Below are 20,624 nucleotides of genomic sequence, written 5' to 3'. Positions count from 1 at the left end.
ACGCAGAAGCGTAGCGAACCGTCTTTCTTTGGGGCTAATACGACGCAAGCATTGTAATGACTGTTGGACGGCTCGACTACCCCGTCGCGAAGCATGTCCGCCACTTGCTCCCGGATGGCCCTCTGCTCCCGGAACCCGTAGCCTCTCGGGGCCTCGTGTACTGGGTTGTCGTGGGTGGTCGGGATGTGGTGTTCGGTGATGGTGGTGCGTTTCAGTGGGTCGGCTACCGCGAAGACGTCCTGCCTTTCTGCCAACACGCGTTCCACTGCTGCTCGGTACTCGTGGGGGACGTTGTGGCGGAACTGGTCTAAGGTTACTTTCTCCCCCTGACTCTCGGGGGTAGTGCCTATGGCGTACACCGTGAGCCGCTCGCGGGTGCCAATGTAAACTCGTCTGGGTTTCATTTCGATCACCGCATCTTGTCTCGCTAACCATGGTTGGCCTAGTACTATCCCTTCGTGTAAGTCCTCTACCACTAGGGCGGTTACCGTGGTGACGTCGTCCCGAATGCGTACCTCGAGTTCGGCTTGCCCCACTGTCCTTCCCGGTTGCGTGCTGGTTGCTAACCGTAACTCGGCTTGGTGGGGCTGCAGCGCGCCGGGGGGTACCAGGTGGGGGGCCACGAACACGTGGCTCGCGCCCGTGTCTACCAGGGCCGCCGTGGGTTGCCCGTTGACTTCCACTGGGATACGGAGTAGGCCGTCGCGAGGGCGGACTAGCTGGTTTATCTGCGGTGTGGCTGCTTCCGCGGCGGGTGTGGGTTGGCTCGGGTTATTCGGAGGCGCGGTTTTTACCGCCGTGCCCCCGGGTGGGCGTTTCCCGACGTGTTGGTGAAGGGTGGTGTTTGCCGGCGTGGGCAGTCGACATGCCAGTGGCGGGTACCTGCGGGGCAGCCCAACTGGCATCGCGGTAGTGGGGGTTCCTGCTGTGTCGATGACCCATCGGGCCTACCAGGTGGTGGTGCGTCCTCGATGGCTCGTCGCGGGCGGTCGGGTGGGTAGCCCCCTGCTTCCCGGTTCTGGACGCTGGCTATTCTCTGACCCATTGGGCGTCTGGCCAGGTCCCGGTCGGTGTTCGGGGGGTCGTAGTGTCGCAGTCCCCGGATGTTCCGTTCCGTGTCTATGGCTTGTCGGACGTAATCCTCGACTTCCTCTGCGCGGTAACACCGCATGAACGGTTGCAGTTCATTGTGTAGGAGGGTGGTAATGGTTGCGAGCGCGGTGGCTGGCGCGGCGCCGGGTGCTACTCGATTGAACAGTTGCATTTTCTTGGCCAGAAACTGCTCGACGGGTTCGCCGTCGCGTTGGCGTTCGCCATAGAACTGTGTCGTGCATTGGACCAGTGCGTGTTCCGTGTCAAATCGGCGGTTGAATGACGTGGCAAACTCCTCCCAGGGCATGCCGAAGCGTCCCCAGATGGTCCACCATTGGCGGGCGGTCCCCTTCAGCTGTTCGCTCGCTCGCCCCGACCATTCATCGGTCGGTATTCCGGACCGTGCCAGTCTAACCTCGCAGTGTGTTAGGAAGTCTCTGGGTACTTCGTGCCCTATTCCGCTGAACTCGGGTAGTGCTAACTTCCCTGTGTAGCACGGGTTGCGTGTATGCATCCCCGTGTTTGGTCCGGTGATTGCGCTTGGTGGTGGGATGTATTTGGGTGCCAGATTGGTCCGGGCACTCGTGAGGCCCATAGTCGGTAGTATGCCTCCCAGTGTGACGTTAGCTTGTGCCTCCGTCTTAAGCGGTGCCCATGACCACGGTAATTGGGTGTGCGGCTCGCCGAGTAACATCTCGCTCCAGGGCTTGCCCCAGGTCTGTTCGGTGACGTTGTCCCGGGTGTTCGCGCATTGGCATGTCCTGTACCACGGCAGTGATCCCGTCAATAGGTCTATTTCCCTTGGTAATAGGCAACGCGTGCACACGAGTTCTGTAGGTGGTGCCTGCATGTTGAGCTGTATGTTGTACGTTCAAGTTCGCCGTCTGTGACGGGCTGTTCGTAGTCTGGGCGCGTGTTGTAGCGCGCGGGTTTGAGATCGGCGGCGGGCAGGTGCCCGGACAGCCGCACAAAGAGGAGGCGAAAACGGTCCGCGCGGAGTGGGGGTATCGGGATGGTTGCCCGAAGCGGAGAGCGTGAAGCGGGGTGACGAGGTGGGGGTAGGTGCCCGGACAGCCGCACAAAGAGGAGGCGAAAACGGTCCGCGCGGAGTGGGGGTGGTGACGTCGCTCCGTTGCTCGCCTCGCCGTGATGACGTGCGGGGGTGGGGGTGGTTGGAGTGTCCTTTGTCCGCTCGCCTCGTCGCGCCGGTCTGTCTGGCCTTCGACCCTTCCTGTGTCCAAAATGGCCGTTTCGTGTCTCCGCTGTCGCCTGTTGGTGAATTTATTTCGAAAATGTCCAGAAGTGAAAAAAAAAAATTTTTTTTCACGTTATTTTCTGCCCCACGCAGCGGGCGCCAAATGCCGTCGTCCGGGGTCTCGGGCTCGAGTCCCGGTGTGGCTCCTAGTGGGAAAAGGCGGTTCTTGATCTGCGTTGTCCGGGTGGGCGCCAGACTAGCTCGTTTCTAGTCGTGAATTTGGGGTCGTGGATGTATGTGCCCCTGCGTGGCCCACTAGGGCCGGCGGCGGTGTTGCGTGAGATGATTTTAAATAAGAGACGTGGAGTTGAGGTGGTGGTGTCGTACCTTTTATTCAGAGGAGCGAGTCGTACACGATACAACACTCTACAGAGGTCCCCGGGGGGTTTTTACTTGTTATTCCGTGGCGCCTTATTGTTTGTGTTCCGCGTTACGTGGCCTCGGATGCTGTTATGTCTCAGACGTCTCACTGGGTACGTAGGTAACGTAATTTCGTAACACAAAGGCGGGACACAAAATACACTGAATTAAGGGGGCGCGTACAGGTTACGTGGCACTCGTTACTCGGGTAACGTAAGTTAGCAAAAAAAATACGGGATACAAAAATACACTGAATTAAGGTGGTGCGCACAAGTTACGTGGCACTCATTATTCGGGTAACGTACGTTAGCAATACAAAACACGGGATACAAAAATACACTGGATTAAGGGGGCGCGCACAAGTTACGTGGCACTCGTTACTCGGGTAACGTAAGTTAGCAGTACAAAATACGGGATACAAAAATACACTGAATTAAGGGGCGGGCGATTGGAGACGGCCAATCCCGTATGCAAATGTCTCGGCGCGGGTGTTGTGCCCACTGTGGTGAAACACGCACCGCAATTAAGTTTGTCCAAGTTCCCTTGCGGGTTTGTGGTCAGCGCCGTGCGCGTGACCTTAAACAAAGTTCTGTACGTTGCGGGAGACGGCCCGTGCCGTATGCTGAAGAGCAGCCCCGTTGACCAAGTGTGGTGCGGGGTGTCCTTAAGTTGATGCGGCCGGATTAGGTCCGGGACCGAAAAAAGGGACCGGGTACTCACGGAGAGGTTAAGTAATAAAAGGGGTTTGGTTAATTAGTGGCTATAGTTACCGGACGTTACTTTCAATGTAGACAAAGGATGTTGCCTCTCCGTGGGACGTAGGTCCGCCCCGGTCCATGAGCTGCGCTGAACTGCCGAACTGGCATGGCGTCTGAGGGAGGCTCGGCCTCTCTCGCGCCAGGCGTGACCTCATTACGCTAGACTCCAAACGGGTGTGTCTGGAAGAGATTTTATTGTCGCTAAAATCCTAATTTAATGTTTTAGGAGGAATGGGTACGGTTCTTCTCTTGTCTACTCAGGTTTCCGCGGCTTTGTCTTTGATTGCTGTTCGGGTCGCCTGACTCGGGTGGGCCATGGCCAGGGGTGTGTTCCGTTAGCGGGAGCGTATACTGGCGGGTGCAGGTCGGGCTCTGGGGTGGTCGTCGGCCAGACGACGTCAAATCTAATTTAATTCTGGAAAATTAAGCACAGTGATAAAAATGTCCAGACACACATTAAGGTTGCAGGTTTATTCTCACTGGCATAAAAATAATAAAGGAAAGGCTTATATGTGATTTACGCATGTATTCGGCGCCAAAATCACAGTCTTACTGGCGACTGGCAAGCCGAGCCGGGTGGTTCATGTTGCGGCGGGCGGGGATATTGTTGCCTGGCTATGGCGAGTCAAGGTCACGCGTCGCTTTTCAGTTTAGTAGAAAAGCGCGAAAAAATTAATACACGTGATATCTCTCTAAACCCCCCCTCCCCCCTTGTGATATTTCGTGATTTACCCCCCCCCCCCCCTTTTTTTTTTCGAGCCTCACATGATTAATGGACGATCCCTAATTCATAAAATAGCCCCCTGGCTATTAAAAATCATAGATTTAAAAATATATTTGAGGAGTAACAGAAAGCTAAACAAATGAGATTTTTTTATTTATTTTTTATTAAATATATATATTTTAGATAAATTAGTACGAGTGTAAAATATTATATGTTGTTTTAAGTTGTCACTGTTTGGGTTACTTTAATCACATGTTTTAAGTTAACAACAGTTGAGTTTCTACATGTGTGGACATGCAATTTTATTTATTAGTAGTTCTGATTCCAATGGCACAAGTTACATTTTCTAAATGTAGAATGTTAACTATTATGTAACAAAAATTGTTATGTCCAACAGCTTTACATTGTGCATTTATCCTTTGTGAAGTATTTATATAATAGACCAATGCATTTAAAAGTTTAATATATACACAAATGTCAATGTTTGTATGTACCTACAGTATTTTTTGCTTTTTATTATTGTCCATGCATGTACCTAGATATATTTTCTTATAGGTTAACTAAGTGCAAATAAAATAAATAAATAAATAAATAAGCCATTTTGCAATTGTTGATATCCAGAACACATGCCATATACCAAGTCAATGTTGGTTCACATGAAATCAACATACATAACTAAAATTAATAACGTTTTTAAAACAACACTATTATAATGTAGTAGGTATCGTATGTAACACATAAAACATTACAGTAAAGCATTTGGAAGAAATTTGTTTTCTGCTGTCTTTGACAATTTCCTGGTAATTATCTAGAAAAGGGTCCAAGTGAAAAAAATTAATATATCAATAAGCTAACATTTCTTCATTTTCTTGCAAAGTATTTAAAATGTCACTTACATAACCTAACAAAACGTTCATAAATTTTTTAAGTATTTTTGTGCAGCTAACCTAGTATAACCTAACCATCCACACTATTGTTAGTAATTTTAATGTAGCTAACTTAACTAATCAACTCTTCACTCAATATTACAATATTTTAGTTATAACTAACTTTTACCACTGTAAAAATTTATAAGCGGAAAAACATAGTTTATGATGCATTAATTATTTTTAGTCCAAGTAGAAAACGTCACTTGTCACATTTTTAAATAAAATTGCTTCTATATTCTTCTCGGAGGCTTTCTTGCAAAGTGTCACTATGTAGATTACACCTTGAATTCTTGGTTGAGACCACGTCTTTTGAAGATAAGTTACCAGACGTTTATGAATTTCCCGTTGAAACATAAGAGTGTAAGCTGCTGATAGCTTACTATCACAATATTTATGATAGTCTACGCGACATAGGTTCACTTCCTAAGACGGATCATGAATTGCATGTGCGTGTCCTGTGGAAAGCAATTAAATGAATATTGTCGATTCCTAATATCATAAATACCGGTTAACGTACCCTCTAAATTCACAATTCACAATACATCAAATAAAATAATCAAAACCAAACCATCACGAACGTAAACATGTTGCATGTTTTCTGTTACACTAACATTAAGTACATTAGTATATTACCAACGACCTAGGTTGTATATTACACACTTCTTTTTGTGTCATGAAGCAACCATCTTGAATGTAGGTACTATACTATACAAACAAAAAATATTAACCAGTTACTTTGTACGTATACCTTAAAAAATTTATATTCAGGATTTCCAACCGTCATTCCTCGTATAAGGTTCCAATACGGTTCATTCTCCGCGGATACAGTTATTTGGCATTATAATTATAATGCCAAATATTTACGCACTTAGTGCTAATGCGAATTTACATTAACAGCCCGTTCATTAAACTATAACTACAATAACATTAAATTCAAACCAGCCCAAAACATTTAATAACATTCTTCCAAATTATTTCTATTTATTGTAACATAGGTCGTCTAATCTTACGATTATACTATCTACGTACCTACTTCAAAACAATTTTGAATTTATTATTACTTAATGTTACTAGGTCTAGAGCAATTTCCACACTAAAAAAAATCCCTTTCGGCACAGCCTACATGGATAGGTAGATTTTAAAGTATTACTTATTTCTTCTGGAAATATTATAGAAAATTTTATAGAATTCTGGAGCATTTAACAATTTAATGTGCGTAACATGCTAATAAATGTTATCTACAATATTCCAAAATGATCGAGTTAACATATTTTGTATTACATGCAGCGAATATATTTTGAATGTTTTTAACGCAACACATCCAACATTGAATAGCTTAGAACTATATTCACATTATTATGCCTACAGAGGTAACTTATTATGCATTTCGGACCCTCAAACAATTTTTCATCCCTCGCAGTAATACGTGGTCCTATAAAAATTGCTTTCGACCAAGGTTAAGATTATATTAAGATGGTTTAGTATAAAATCAAATGAATTTGATAGTCTTGCCAAAAAATGTTGTAAGTTTAAAAATATTACAAACAGATTTTGTAGTTTACTCACTATGGGAATTACTTTTTTTTTATATCCAGAATCTCCTGTTATTTCCCACCTCTTGCAGTAATGGTTAGTCATGTAAAGATTATTTCAGACGAAAGTTGTTGATTTGATAATAAAAAAGAACGGATTGAATGGTGCGTAAATTATTTTTAAATTCTACTTTTTTTTTAACTCTAGAATATATCTGCATTTTTATAATGGCATAAGATTTTTTATAGAACTACACGCAGTGTATTTATATAAATAGTGTATGGCGTATTTTCATGCATTTACGTGTGTGCGTGGATGGTGGTTGGCGCGGGCATGGCTTGGTGATGTCACGCGCTGCTCAGGTTGGCTGACACGGCGCAATCTGTCGCTCCGCGTGCACTTCCGAAATACGCTTCCCGGAGAGGGAGACGCAGTCACAGATCACCGCTCCGCGCGCGACCGAGTCCGCTAGGCGGTTATTCGCGGAGTCGGAGGCAGAAGACACGCCCTTCCATGGGTTCCCTGAGGACACCCCCTGACCATTAGTCTGGACACCGGACGATGAGGACGAACGGTCCAGAAAGCCCGACCACGACGAGATGCTATGGCCTTTCCACTACTCCATAGAGGACTCAGACTTCAGAGTGACGGTAGAGGGACCCGCCGAACCCCTAACGAACACGCCAGGAGAAGGGGTGCCAGAGTCGACTTCCGGGTACAACTTACGCCCCCATCGGGCCCCACAGGACCCGAGCTGTTGTACGTTACGAGGGACACAAGACACGAGCAGCGCCGGAAAGCAGAAGTAAACAGTGTCACACCCACCCAGCTGCTAGCGCGAGCTGTTGTCACACGACCTTCTTTGTTGGGGGGGGGGGGGGGGGGGGGGGGGGGGCAAACATTTATTGAAGATTCTAACAGACTTTTATTTCCTGTTTTCTATTTCCTTTTGGTTTTGATGTATTTCTTTTCGTTAGTAAGAATGGTACTTTACAATGGAAGTTATAAATTAGTATTTATGATTCATATGTATGATATTAATTTTTTATAACTTTTAAAGGTTTGAGTATTACAAAACTCTGCCTTGTCAACTTTGACTAGTATTACTTTGCCACCGGTGTGTATCAAACTAAATAAATTATTATTATAGTTTCAGTAGTGACAGTATGGGTGGGGCCCTATTGGCAATGTTGAGGGTTCAATCTTGCCCTCAAAATATTTATGACTTATTAGCAACTAATCAAAACCCACCTGGTTTATGAGCAGACTTGAATCCTGGAGGTTTGTAATTTTTAAGACATATGTAGCTGTATAAATCCTACAAATTTTGTATTGAAGTGAGTCAAAGCATTAAGTAGACGTACCAGCTAAGGATATTTCTTGTCATTTTCATTGTATATTTCCAAGTAAGCAGATTGAAAAATTTGCAGAAAAAAGTTAATGTACTAATTTGTCCTGGTTCAGACTCACTCGACATATGGAAAATTCCACACGTCTGTGGAAAACAAGTATTTCAAAATGAGTGGGCCGCAAAACAAGCAGAAGCGCCAGCTCGTGTATCGCTTCATGCTCAAGCACATGACGGATGACCAGCGCTTCACGACCGCTCAGAAGTTGTGCAGTGACATCTTAGGTGAGTGCGCAGTCTCTAGGCACAAGATCTGATGGTATATTTTCAGGCCAGTTTTATTTTCAAAAAACGGGATCATGTTGAGACTGTTTTTTTATTTTTTATGAATTATTTTTATTCATAAGATAGCATATTATTACACATATATAGCACTTAAATGTTTCATGACACTTACTTCCACCAAAACAGTGTCCATTTCACTGATAAAGTTTTACAATATAATAATTTTTGTAATCAGCATGTCTAGTACAGAAATCTTCAGAACAGTAAAAATACCTAAATTTGCAAGTATTTGTGTGTTTGATAAATGTACTAATATTGTAGTTTAAAAATAAGTAAGTTACTTATGACACTTTTGTAAGATAAAAAAAGTAAAATGTATGTTTTCCCAATAAATTAGGTATATTTTAAAGAAATAATGCCATTACCATGGTGCAACTTACGGAAAATTTTTACATAGTGTTTCATTTTATGGTCCATAGACCACAATACCATTTTTATCTCAAAAGTTTATATGTGTATGTATTTATATCACCTTTTTTATGGACACGATAACTGCCATAATTTTGCAAAAATCATGCAATATAGTGACGACAGTCGTCGTACCCTCCCAGATACAGAGGCCGTACCTGGCCACCGACGCGGGCCTGAGGGGGCCTGTTTTCCCCCCCAGTGAACCCCAGTGTGTGCGACGGCCAGGGACGCACCCGCGTGCGCCCTAGCATGCCAACGAGTGTTTTTTCTATGTGACTTTATCTTTTATTTCAGTGTGTATATATTTGTAAACGATTAAGGGATTTGAATGTGTGTAATTAACTTATTTTATTTATTATTCATTGTGCAAGTTCGCTGTGTAATTAATGTCTCGTGTATGTCTTTGTAAATAATTCAATAACTTTTTCTGAAGTGTTTCGCCGTAGTATGTAATTGCAGCCTGGCGCGCCGCGGGACGGAGCTCTCTCCCACGCCGGCCGATTTTCCCCTCCCTCCCCGCCACCCGCGGGCGCCGGCCCGCGGGCGAGCGGGGAGAGGCAGTCGCGTCCTGGTCTCGAGCGGAGACAGACGTGTTCGTTGCTCCGCGAGCCGCGCACGTTGCGCTCGGGATTGAACGTTCGCTCAGTCCGCAGCCGGTCACGGCAGCTGAGCTGCCACCGCGAATCAGCTTAGCATTGTTAACTTACGAGTCATCGGGAGACGTGTCTAGCGGGCAGTTTCTACAACGCGAACGTGGTGCTACGAGTCTCTGAACTTTTCGCCGTCCACGGAACATTACGTAACGGGCCGCGTATGTACAGCGTTCCGTCTTCGGGCCCTTTCTCACTGGGTCAGCCTAGCATTAATAAACTTTACGATTCGCGCCGAAACGTATTTGAGAACCGCCCCGTCATCAGGGAGTCCGTGTCGCCGTGGTAGGGCACTTGTTCCGCGACGGTTCCGCCAGGCTGCGGCAGGACTTTATAAGCGTTAATAAAAGACGGCTCGTGAAATTCGTTAATGCCGTGTTCTGCTTGCGACAACCTACCAACATTCCTCGCAATCACTTCACTCTCCCTCCAGGTCCCGCCTTTCCCGGTCCCGGCCACGTTGGCCTGGACCCACACCTCTCCGACGAGGGCAGTACGGGCATAACAGGACATTTATTTCAACGGGAAAACGGGGACCTGAAGCCGAGGGACGTCATTTGGCGCCCAACTAGTGTGGCCGTAAGCATACGCAAGCGCACGCAAGCGCACGCAAGCGCGCAGGTGCAGGACAGAACGGAAGCAGGTGCGGCTGCGCGGCGTGGGAGCGGCTCGAATTCGAGACGTCGCGCCGGCGCGCCGGCGGGAGATAACGCAGCGCGGGAACGGCGCGAACACGAGACGTTTCGGCGAGAGATAGCGCGTCGTGGGGGACAGAAATACAAGACGGCGGTGCAGCGGTATCCCGGACTGAAGATAACGCGCTGGGGAGGATCGTATTGTATTACTGGGGGAGATTGTGTTCACGATCCGCGGATCAGTAGCACAGGAGGACAGGATGGCGTGGAAACAGGCGGGACAAGAAAGATACGATCTAATCAGTTTCGAAACGGACTTGTGTGAGGAGGGAGACTCCGCGAAAATGGACGTAAAAAACGAGGTTTGCGGGTCCGGCGGCGCGGCCGAGGGCGCAAACAGCACGGACAGCACAGTTGAGGACAGTAAACGGGAACAGGGGGACAGGCACGCGGACGCAGATGGGCCGGTAGTGCGGTACGTGAGCACGCAGTTTGAGTTGCCAGAGTTTGCGGGGAGAGACAACGAGGACCCGCGGGAGTTTTTGCGGGAGTGTGAACACCTCCTAAAACTGTACGAAGTGCGACGGGCGGAGTGGACGCCGCGAGTGGCGGGACAGCTCCGCGGCGAGGCAAGGAACTGGTGGTCAATGGCCGGGAGTTTTGATACCGAGTGGGGACATTTTGTACGCCAAGTCAAAACTAGGTTTGATAACGATCAGGCGCGGGCAATGTGTTTGCGGACATTTTATTGCCGAAACCAGGAGGAGGACGAGAGTGCAGAGCAGTTCATTTACGAGAAGTTACGCATGTTCCGCCGATTGGGGACAAGTGGGGACGTGAGTGCGGCGTTGCCAACCATTGTCGAACAATTGCTGCCAGAGTTTCGCCCCTTCATGAGGACGGCTGCTGGTCGTGACACGGAGGAGTTCGTGGCCCTCGCCCGCGTGATCGAACGTGACATGTCGCAGTGGAGGACGGCACTCAGGGGCGCGAGAGCTCCCCGTGCTCGCTCGGGGCCGCGAGGGGTCACCGTCACAGAGGTCACGGACAGTGACTTGACCGTGGTGAGCTACGCCGGCGGCGCGGGACCGCGCAGGACAACAGACCGCGGTGGCACCAGGGAACGCCCGGAACCAGCTGCGACAGGAGGAGGACGTCACGAGCGGACAGATACGAGAGAGAGGGACGAACGTCCGCCGCGATGCCGTTTTTGCCCGGACGCGTACCATTGGCATCGCCTCTGCCCCACCAGAGCCGCGTGGGAGGAGGCGCGCGAAGGCAACACGTCGCAGGCGGGAAACGCAGGACCGGGGGCGGAGGGACAACTGGGTGCCGCTCCCCGGCCCGCCAGCCACCGGCAGTCCCAGTAACTGACAGAACACGTCGACCACCACCGGCGCCTACCGCACTAACGTCCTGTATGCCGCCGGGAAGCAGGGGACAACGGGACTACTCCTCATCAGCTGTCCCCATGCCGAGGCAACTGCGGGGACAGCTGACTGCCGGCGCCACCACCGCGGCCCTGAGGCCGGGTGTACCAGGGCCGGACCAGCCGCCTCGTCGACACGCCGTCGACGGGGTGGACAATCAGAGCATCAGCGCAGGCATCCCGCCGACCATCTCCGGGCAGGGACAGCTGACTGCCGGCGCCACCACCGCGGCCCTGAGGCCGGGTATACCAGGGCCGGACCAGCCGCCTCGTCGATACGCCGTCGACGGGGCGGACAACCAGAGCATCAGCGCAGGCATCCCGCCGGCCATCTCCGTGCAGGGACAGCTGACTGCCGGCGCCACCGCCGCGGCCCTGAGGCCGGTTATACCAGGGCCGGACCAGCCGCCTCGTCGACCTGTCGTCGACGAGGTGGACCACCGGAACGTCAACACGTCGGCGCCGGAGCGAGCCGCGGACCTCGCCGCGAGTTCCCCACGCCCGGACGGCCAGGTGGCCGGGGGCGGTGGGGGGACAGACGACTGCACAGCTGGGGCAGGTCGGCCCCGAGGAGCCGGAGCTGCTGCGAATTCCTGTCCGCGCTAACGGGCGGGAGATGCTGGCCCTGGTGGACACCGCCGCCAGCCGAACCTACATCGCGGCCCACCTGGTGGGAGCGGAGGCAGTGACACCGCGGAGGGAGCTGGTGCAGCTGGCCACCAGGGATGCCGTCGTTGCAGCAGGGGGCATCACTCAGGTAACAATGAGCATCGTTGGTCACGTTAGCCACGTCGAGGCCTGGGTGGTCCCCGAGCTCCGCGAGGGGCTGATTCTGGGGGTCCCATGGCTGCACGAGGTCGACGCCACCGTGGAAGTACGAGCTGGCCGGATGCACTTCGGCACCCAGGGGCGCTGGACGGTGTACGGCGTGCACCAGGTTCCCCCCAGTCCCCCTCAGTCAGTCATTCGCCTAGAAGACCTTCAGCACGGTGTTCCAGAGGAGTACGTCGATGTCATCAACCATGTCCTCACCTCTCAGGCACAGGTATTTGCGGCCGCGGACCGGCTACGACGGACAAACGTGACGGAGCACCGGATACCGATGGTACCGCACCGCCCTCCCTTTGAGAAGGTATACGGATTTGGCATCCGGGAACGGGAGGCCATACAGACTCAAATTGACGAGATGTTACGTGACGGGGTAGTGGAACCCAGCACCTCCCCGTATAACTCACGGGTGGTGCTGGCCACCAAGAAAGACGGAAGTCTACGCTTTTGCGTAAACTTCAAGGCGATAAACAAACTGACCATTCCCGCCCCGCCCCCGCAGATCAATATCACAGACGCACTGGCAGGACTGGGGGACGCCACTATTTTCACGACACTAGACTTAAAATCAGGCTACTGGCAGGTGCCGGTATGTCTGGAGGACCGCCCTAAGACGGCATTTACGGCACCAGACGGTCGACGTTACCAGTTCTGCGCCATGCCGTTTGGTCTCATGGATGCCCCTGCCACGTTCCAGGCCCTGATGGTACGTGTTCTGGATGGGTACATTGGTGAGTTCGCCAGTGCCTATCTGGACGACGTTATCATCTGGTCCAGGACGTGGGAGGAACACGCGCACCATCTGGCATTGGTGCTAGAACGTATGGCCAGACACGGACTGACGTGCGCCCCAAAGAAATGCCACATTGGGGCCACGGAAATAGAGTTCCTAGGACACATAGTGACGGCGGAGGGGTGCCGCCCCCGACCTGAGCAGTTGGAGCTAATAGAGGGAAAGGGGGCACCGAAGACCAGGAAGCAGCTCCAGAAGCTGCTGGGGCTGCTCAACTGGCTGCGGTCCTTCGTCCCCGACTTCGCCACGGTGACGGCCCCGATGACGGACCTACTGTCGCCGAAGACTAAGTTCCGGTGGACCCCCGCCGCGGACGAGGCCTTGCGACAGGTGAAGCGCCGGTTCAGGAACTGTCACACGCTCTCACGCCTGGTGCCCAGCCGCCCCATCTTCATCCAGACGGATGCGAGTCAGGAGGGGATGGGGGCGGTGTTGTACCAGATGGATGACCGGGGCGAGAGGCGCGTGATCGAGTACGCCAGCGCCAAGTTTGGGCAGGCTGAGCGGAAGTATCACGTGAATGAGCAAGAGTGCCTTGCGGTGGTCTGGGCCCTACAGAGGTACCGTCACCACGTCGAGGGCCGCTCATTCACGCTGAGAACCGACAGCCAATGCCTCCGCTGGTTGGACTCCGCTCAGGGCCGGAAGTCTAAGTTCACTCGGTGGGCCATGCTGATCCAGGAATTCTCGTTCACGGTCGAGCACATTCCTGGACGTGAAAATCAGTTGGCCGACGAGTTGTCCCGGAATCCGGACCCTGAGAATGAGTTCCACGACGACCAGGGCTGGGAGGAAGTGCTCCTCCCTGAGCGTGAGCGCGGGGTAGAGGACTCGGTGCCGCGACCGTGCGCGTTGTACGCGCTGACAAGCCCCACTGCTCCTGCACCTGACGCGCGACCCGAGACTATGACTGACCTGCTGGCGTGGGTCCACGCGGCGCAACTCCGGGACCCCGACACCCGGACCCGACTGACAGAGTGTGGGGAGGGGGTGATACCGGGCTGCCGGAGCCTGAACGGGGTGCTCCAGACCAGGGGGGCTCACAGGTCGAGCGGGTGGCGGACCCACGTGCCGCCCGAGGCCAGGCGCTGGGTCCTGAGCTACCTGCATGACCACCCCCTGGCGGGACACCCGGGCGCGGAGCAGACGCTGCGTGAGGTCAGACGGACGTTCCGCTGGCCTGGCGACGCGGCAGAAGTAAGACGCTACGTGCGGGCCTGCCTGCGTTGCCAGGAGCGGAAGTCCAGGCGACCCGACGGCAAGGAGCAGCAGGTCCCACGACGGCCCCGGAATCCCTTCCACACTGTGGCGGTGGATATTATGGGGCCGTATCCTCGCACGTCCCGTGGTCGGCGATTCATTGTTGTGGTCACGGATGTCTTCACCCGCTGGGCGGAGGCGTTCGCAGTACCAAACGTGAAGGCCGGCACCGTGATTGCCCTGCTCGAGCGCGAGTTCTTCCCGCGATACGGGTACCCCGCGGTCCTGCTGACGGACAACGGGGTGCAGTTCACGGGGAGAAGCTGGCGAGTGTCCTGCGCGGGTTGGGGGGTGGAGCATCACACGACGCCCACCTACCATCCGCGCGCGAATCCGACCGAAAGGCGGAATCAGGACATTAAAACTCAGCTGCGCATCCGGTTGGACGAGGACCACACCAAGTGGGACCTGCACCTGCCGACGCTGCTGTTTTGCCTGCGCCGTCGGACGAACGCGGTCACGGGCCATTCCCCCGCTGAACTGGTGCAGGGCCGGAACCTCGCCCTGCCCGGGGAAGCGCGCGCAACCCCCGACTTGCACAACATGACCACGGACGATCTGCGCGAAGACGCCCGACGTCGCCAAGCTGACTACCTGACTAGACGTACGCCGCAGACGCACCAGCCCCCAGCACGACTAGAGCCTGGCCAGCAGGTGTTTGTTAAGTGTCATCACCTGTCGGCTGGCGAGCGGGGCTTTTGCGCCAGTCTGGCTCCTAAGTGGGCGGGGCCACAGGAGATCGTAGACAGACTGGGCACCACCTCGTACCTCGTGCGTCGCGCCGACGGACGGACAACTAAGGTGCACAGGGACGACATTCGACTGATAGGCGACCCGCACGACGAGTACGACCACGACGACAGCGGACCAGTGGACGGTGACGAGGCCGAGGATGACGTCACCGAAGGTGTACTGGCCGACCTCGGCGCCCCTGTGGTGGTACCGCCGGAGCCGGACCTGGGACGTCGACGGGGACACGCCCACCCCAGGTCACTGCGGGGGGTTGGCAGGAACGTTGACAGGGACGACGACACACGGGACGGGACCGATGACAACGTCGCAGTAGGAGTCCTGGTCGACCTCGATGACCCCGTGGTGACGCCACCGGAGCCGGATCAGGGACGTCGACGGGGACACGCCCACCCCAGGTCACTGCGGGGGGGTGGGCAGGAACGTTGACAGGGACGACGACACACGGGACAGGACCGATGACAACGTCGCAGTAGGGGTCCTGGTCGACCTCGGTGACCCCGTGGTGACGCCACCGGAGCCGGATCAGGGACGTCGACGGGGACACGCCCACCCCAGGTCACTGCGGGGGGTGGGCAGGAACGTTGACAGGGACGACGACACACGGGACAGGACCGATGACAACGTCGCAGTAGGAGTCCTGGTCGACCTCGGTGACCCCGTGGTGACGCCACCGGAGCCGGATCAGGGACGTCGACGAGGACACGCCCACCCCAGGTCACTGCGGGGGGTGGGCAGGAACGTTGACAGGGACGACGACACACGGGACAGGACCGATGACAACGTCGCAGTAGGAGTCCTGGTCGACCTCGGTGACCCCGTGGTGACGCCACCGGAGCCGGATCAGGGACGTCGACGAGGACACGCCCACCCCAAGTCACTGCGGGGGGTTGGCAGGAACGTTGACAGGGACGACGACACCTGGGGCACGACACATGGACGGGCCCCCACGACGACACCGACTCAGCCTCCTACGGGGGGACAGCAAAAGGGGAACGGTGGTTGGCAACTGGCAAGAGGGGGCGGGGAACGGACGCCCGTCAGAAGGGGCGGAAGGGGTCCGCGTGGCGCAAGCATGGCAGAGCTGGAGCGCTTTGTGGACCGGGTGCTCCCGCCTGATGACGTCAGCGCCTACGCCAACGACACTGATGGACCGCTCATCGAGGACGTAACACATGACAACACTGCTCAGGGCGACCTGGTCGACCTGAGTGAACCAGTGGTGACGTTGCCGGAGCCTACCCAGAGACGTGGACGGAGGTACGTCCACTCCTGGGAACGGCGGGTGACGGGGACGGACGTGAGCAAGGACGTGACAGACGGGGTAACGGTCCGGCTCCTCAGTGGGGAGGGCGATGTCGACAGGGCCCAGCAGGTGGTCCTGGACTTGCCTTCCGGGGAGCCGAGGATGACCGCTCACGCGGGGAGGGGACCGGCGTTGCGCCGGTCCACGCGTGAGAAGACGGCCCCCCACTACCTCCGGGACTACGAGTGGGGGAGTCAGCGCAAACCCCGCGACGTAAGACAAACGACCGACGGGGGGTTACGCTGCAGCGTGATGCAGCTCCTGCCCCAGTTTGCCCGACCCGGACGGAATGACGTGACGAGCTCCGACGACCAGACAAGTGGCCGGACGCGGACGCGGCTGCCGGTCTAGGTCGGCGTCGGGGGCCAGGACGGCCTCGGGAGAGGGGGGGCATATGACGACAGTCGTCGTACCCTCCCAGATACAGAGGCCGTACCTGGCCACCGACGCGGGCCTGAGGGGGCCTGTTTTCCCCCCCAGTGAACCCCAGTGTGTGCGACGGCCAGGGACGCACCCGCGTGCGCCCTAGCATGCCAACGAGTGTTTTTTCTATGTGACTTTATCTTTTATTTCAGTGTGTATATATTTGTAAACGATTAAGGGATTTGAATGTGTGTAATTAACTTATTTTATTTATTATTCATTGTGCAAGTTCGCTGTGTAATTAATGTCTCGTGTATGTCTTTGTAAATAATTCAATAACTTTTTCTGAAGTGTTTCGCCGTAGTATGTAATTGCAGCCTGGCGCGCCGCGGGACGGAGCTCTCTCCCACGCCGGCCGATTTTCCCCTCCCTCCCCGCCACCCGCGGGCGCCGGCCCGCGGGCGAGCGGGGAGAGGCAGTCGCGTCCTGGTCTCGAGCGGAGACAGACGTGTTCGTTGCTCCGCGAGCCGCGCACGTTGCGCTCGGGATTGAACGTTCGCTCAGTCCGCAGCCGGTCACGGCAGCTGAGCTGCCACCGCGAATCAGCTTAGCATTGTTAACTTACGAGTCATCGGGAGACGTGTCTAGCGGGCAGTTTCTACAACGCGAACGTGGTGCTACGAGTCTCTGAACTTTTCGCCGTCCACGGAACATTACGTAACGGGCCGCGTATGTACAGCGTTCCGTCTTCGGGCCCTTTCTCACTGGGTCAGCCTAGCATTAATAAACTTTACGATTCGCGCCGAAACGTATTTGAGAACCGCCCCGTCATCAGGGAGTCCGTGTCGCCGTGGTAGGGCACTTGTTCCGCGACGGTTCCGCCAGGCTGCGGCAGGACTTTATAAGCGTTAATAAAAGACGGCTCGTGAAATTCGTTAATGCCGTGTTCTGCTTGCGACAACCTACCAACATTCCTCGCAATCACTTCACTCTCCCTCCAGGTCCCGCCTTTCCCGGTCCCGGCCACGTTGGCCTGGACCCACACCTCTCCGACGAGGGCAGTACGGGCATAACAGGACATTTATTTCAACGGGAAAACGGGGACCTGAAGCCGAGGGACGTCAATAGTAACGGAAAATGTTTCTTGAGTTCGTAACTGGGCATAATCTGACCAAAGAGGTAGATATGGTGAAGGTAATTGCTATAACTCCCTTGATATGAAAAATATCACATTGGTGTGAAGTTGTTATAGCTCATTAGAATACTACCAAGAACTTTTGTCAATCAATTTTTTATATGACCAACCATAACTGCACCCAAGGGATGAAAAAAAATATGGGTTGGAGGAAAAAAAAAACTAACTCCCTTAGTAGGCACATCATCAAACCTTTTCAAATTGTTTGTAAACTTATACATATTATCTGAAACTTTCGTCTGAAACTATTTTTTATTAGACCAACACTGTTGCAAGGGGTAGAAAAAAATGTGTTGAAACACAAAAAAAAAGTCATAATTTCTGTACCATGCAAGCTATTGAATGTGTTCCTTTTTATTATAAACCTCTTAAATATTATCTACAACATTTGTCAGAAGTAATTATTCACATGACCAGCGATACCTAGCTTGGAGTGACTTGCAGCTGTTGGGGTTTGAGGCCCAACAAGAGGAAGAGAGGGCAAAGTGGTGCTGGTGGCTGAAACGTGGTCAGTGACCCTGCTAATTATTTGGCAGCCAACCTAAAAAAAAAAGGATGGATGACAGAGGAGTCCCAAGTAAGAAAAAAAGTGCTTGGGTGCCATGTGCATTATAAGTGAAACTTCGCACTTCAATAATCCATTTGAAGAATAAAACAAAATACTAATTCAATAAATGATAAAACTTAACAATAAAATGGAGGTTTAACAATTGTAACAAAATTGGCAACAAAAAAAAAACAGTTGTATGACATTCCACTTTATTCCTTATTCCCCCCTTTTTCAAGGCAATTAAATTCCTGAATGGGTCAAATTTGAATTTTCTGCAATTGGGAAATGTGGGGTAATGTGGGCTTTCTTTGGGTAATTCTCCCCTCTCCCTCCTTTTTCCAATCATCTAATGCAAAATAAAACTCTCTTAAGAAAATCCCACTTAAGAAAATTTCCTCCATAATAACTATGTATAAAAATTAGCACTGGACTTATGCATACATACAATTACATACAATACATACTATAATTACATACAATATATTAAATTCCCCTGTTAATAAGTCAACATTTCTGAGTGCCTTGAGAGTTTTTGTAACGTACTGTACTTCACTGCTGCTCCATCACTGATACACTCATCATCTGTCTCAAACCTCTTCAGTATCGACAATACGTTAAGACCTAATTTCATCCCGTTCCTTTGCACTGTGCCGTGGTCAGTCTCTGGCCTGGCAACCTCTGTGCTCTGTCGTTGAAGATGCCAGATACTCTAGCCAGAACCAGTTAAGGGTTCAGCTATCGAACAAGAGCCTAGAGATTGCAGCTTCTGTTACTGAATACTTGTATCGTTCATATATTACACCCTGTCAGGGGAGTTTGCTGGAAGAGGTTGAGGGACAGCAGTTCATCAAGCACTATTGAAACTTTTTTAAAAATTCTTACTTGTAACTATAATATACTTTGCACTATGTTACTAACTGTTTCATATGCAAACCCCAAAGGCTGCAAGTGACTCCAAGCAAGGTAAACTCTGCCAGGCAGGTGGGTGATGGTAGAGGGGAACTGTTAGCCCACCATCCTACCGATGCACTGCCTGACACAAAATTGACTTGAAAAGATCCTACTGTGCTTGATACACATAAAAAACAATGGACTATGATGTGATTACAAAGTATGTACGTAATAACAACAGATTGCTAGGGATAAGATATATGGTGGGTTGTGATAAAGTCTAAAAAACACTGAAAAGCATGTCATGACATCATATTATACATAAATGAACTAAAAGTAATGAAATTAATCACCATTTTTAATCACAACATAATTCAAATAAAAATTGTTATCTTTTAATATATTAAAATCAATAAATATAAATTATTAAGCATGAGGTTTGTACCAAATGCATGTACCATGTTTACCTGAAAATAATGTGATTCTGAATTTAATGTGACTACAAACTTTTTGATTATGAGTTTATGAAAAATTTGTGTGTTGACCTTTTTCATCAAAAAGTTTTATGGAACTATTAAAGTTCAGGATGTGAAACAATAAATTTGTAAATCTGACTTAACTTTACTTACTTTTTTGCAACTTTGAACAACAGCCCCCACCGAAAAAACTTCCTGGGGCTGCTCCTGTTACAATCTTAACTCCACGGTCAGTGGATTAGCTATGATATTGTGAGTGTTACGGTGTTTTCTTCCTGTTAGATGCTGTGGGAGAGTCCATCACGCTGGACGGGCCGGGACTGTTTGTCGTCCAAGACACGCTCTTTGCTCTGCTGAGCGACGAGATCCGCCTCAACAGGCAGCGCTGTCAGCTGGAAGACGACGATCCGGCCGATGAAATGGAAGCAGCGGCTGCCACAGAGATAGCTGCACTCAAGAACACTATTTCAGAGGTGTGTTACGTGTCTGGAGTGTCGCTGCGTCTGTTCAGAATCACTGGACCGCTGAAATATGTCACGAGTGCCAATTTCAGTTGCTGAAGCCCACTGCAAACAGGATGATACATTCTGTGTTTACGTTTGGCACATTCTGTCATCTGGAACTCATCAAGCCACTTCCCAGGGGGATTTGGCCGTTTGTAGACGTTACCCATCAGTTCATCCCACAACACTAATACTAAAACTTATGTGTACGTACTCGTGCTTATTACAAGTTGTTTTGTA

General features: G+C 51.7%; 1 protein-coding gene across 1 annotated transcript in view; it reads left to right on the top strand.

Annotated features, from left to right (window-relative positions):
• Positions 1 to 20,624, top strand: part of LOC134534191 (condensin-2 complex subunit D3-L-like) — a 60,841-nt gene that overhangs the window by 26,235 nt on the left and 13,982 nt on the right. The window contains exons 9-10 of the mRNA XM_063372384.1: positions 8,116 to 8,284; positions 20,164 to 20,354. Of these exons, the coding sequence (XP_063228454.1) occupies positions 8,116 to 8,284; positions 20,164 to 20,354 (360 nt within the window). The remainder of the gene's footprint in view (positions 1 to 8,115; positions 8,285 to 20,163; positions 20,355 to 20,624) is intronic.

The sequence above is a fragment of the Bacillus rossius genome, chromosome 1, assembly GCF_032445375.1.
Source record: "Bacillus rossius redtenbacheri isolate Brsri chromosome 1, Brsri_v3, whole genome shotgun sequence".
NCBI lineage: Eukaryota > Metazoa > Arthropoda > Insecta > Phasmatodea > Bacillidae > Bacillus > Bacillus rossius.
Note: the sequence above shows the minus strand (reverse complement) of the source record. Positions and strands in the feature narration are given on the sequence as shown.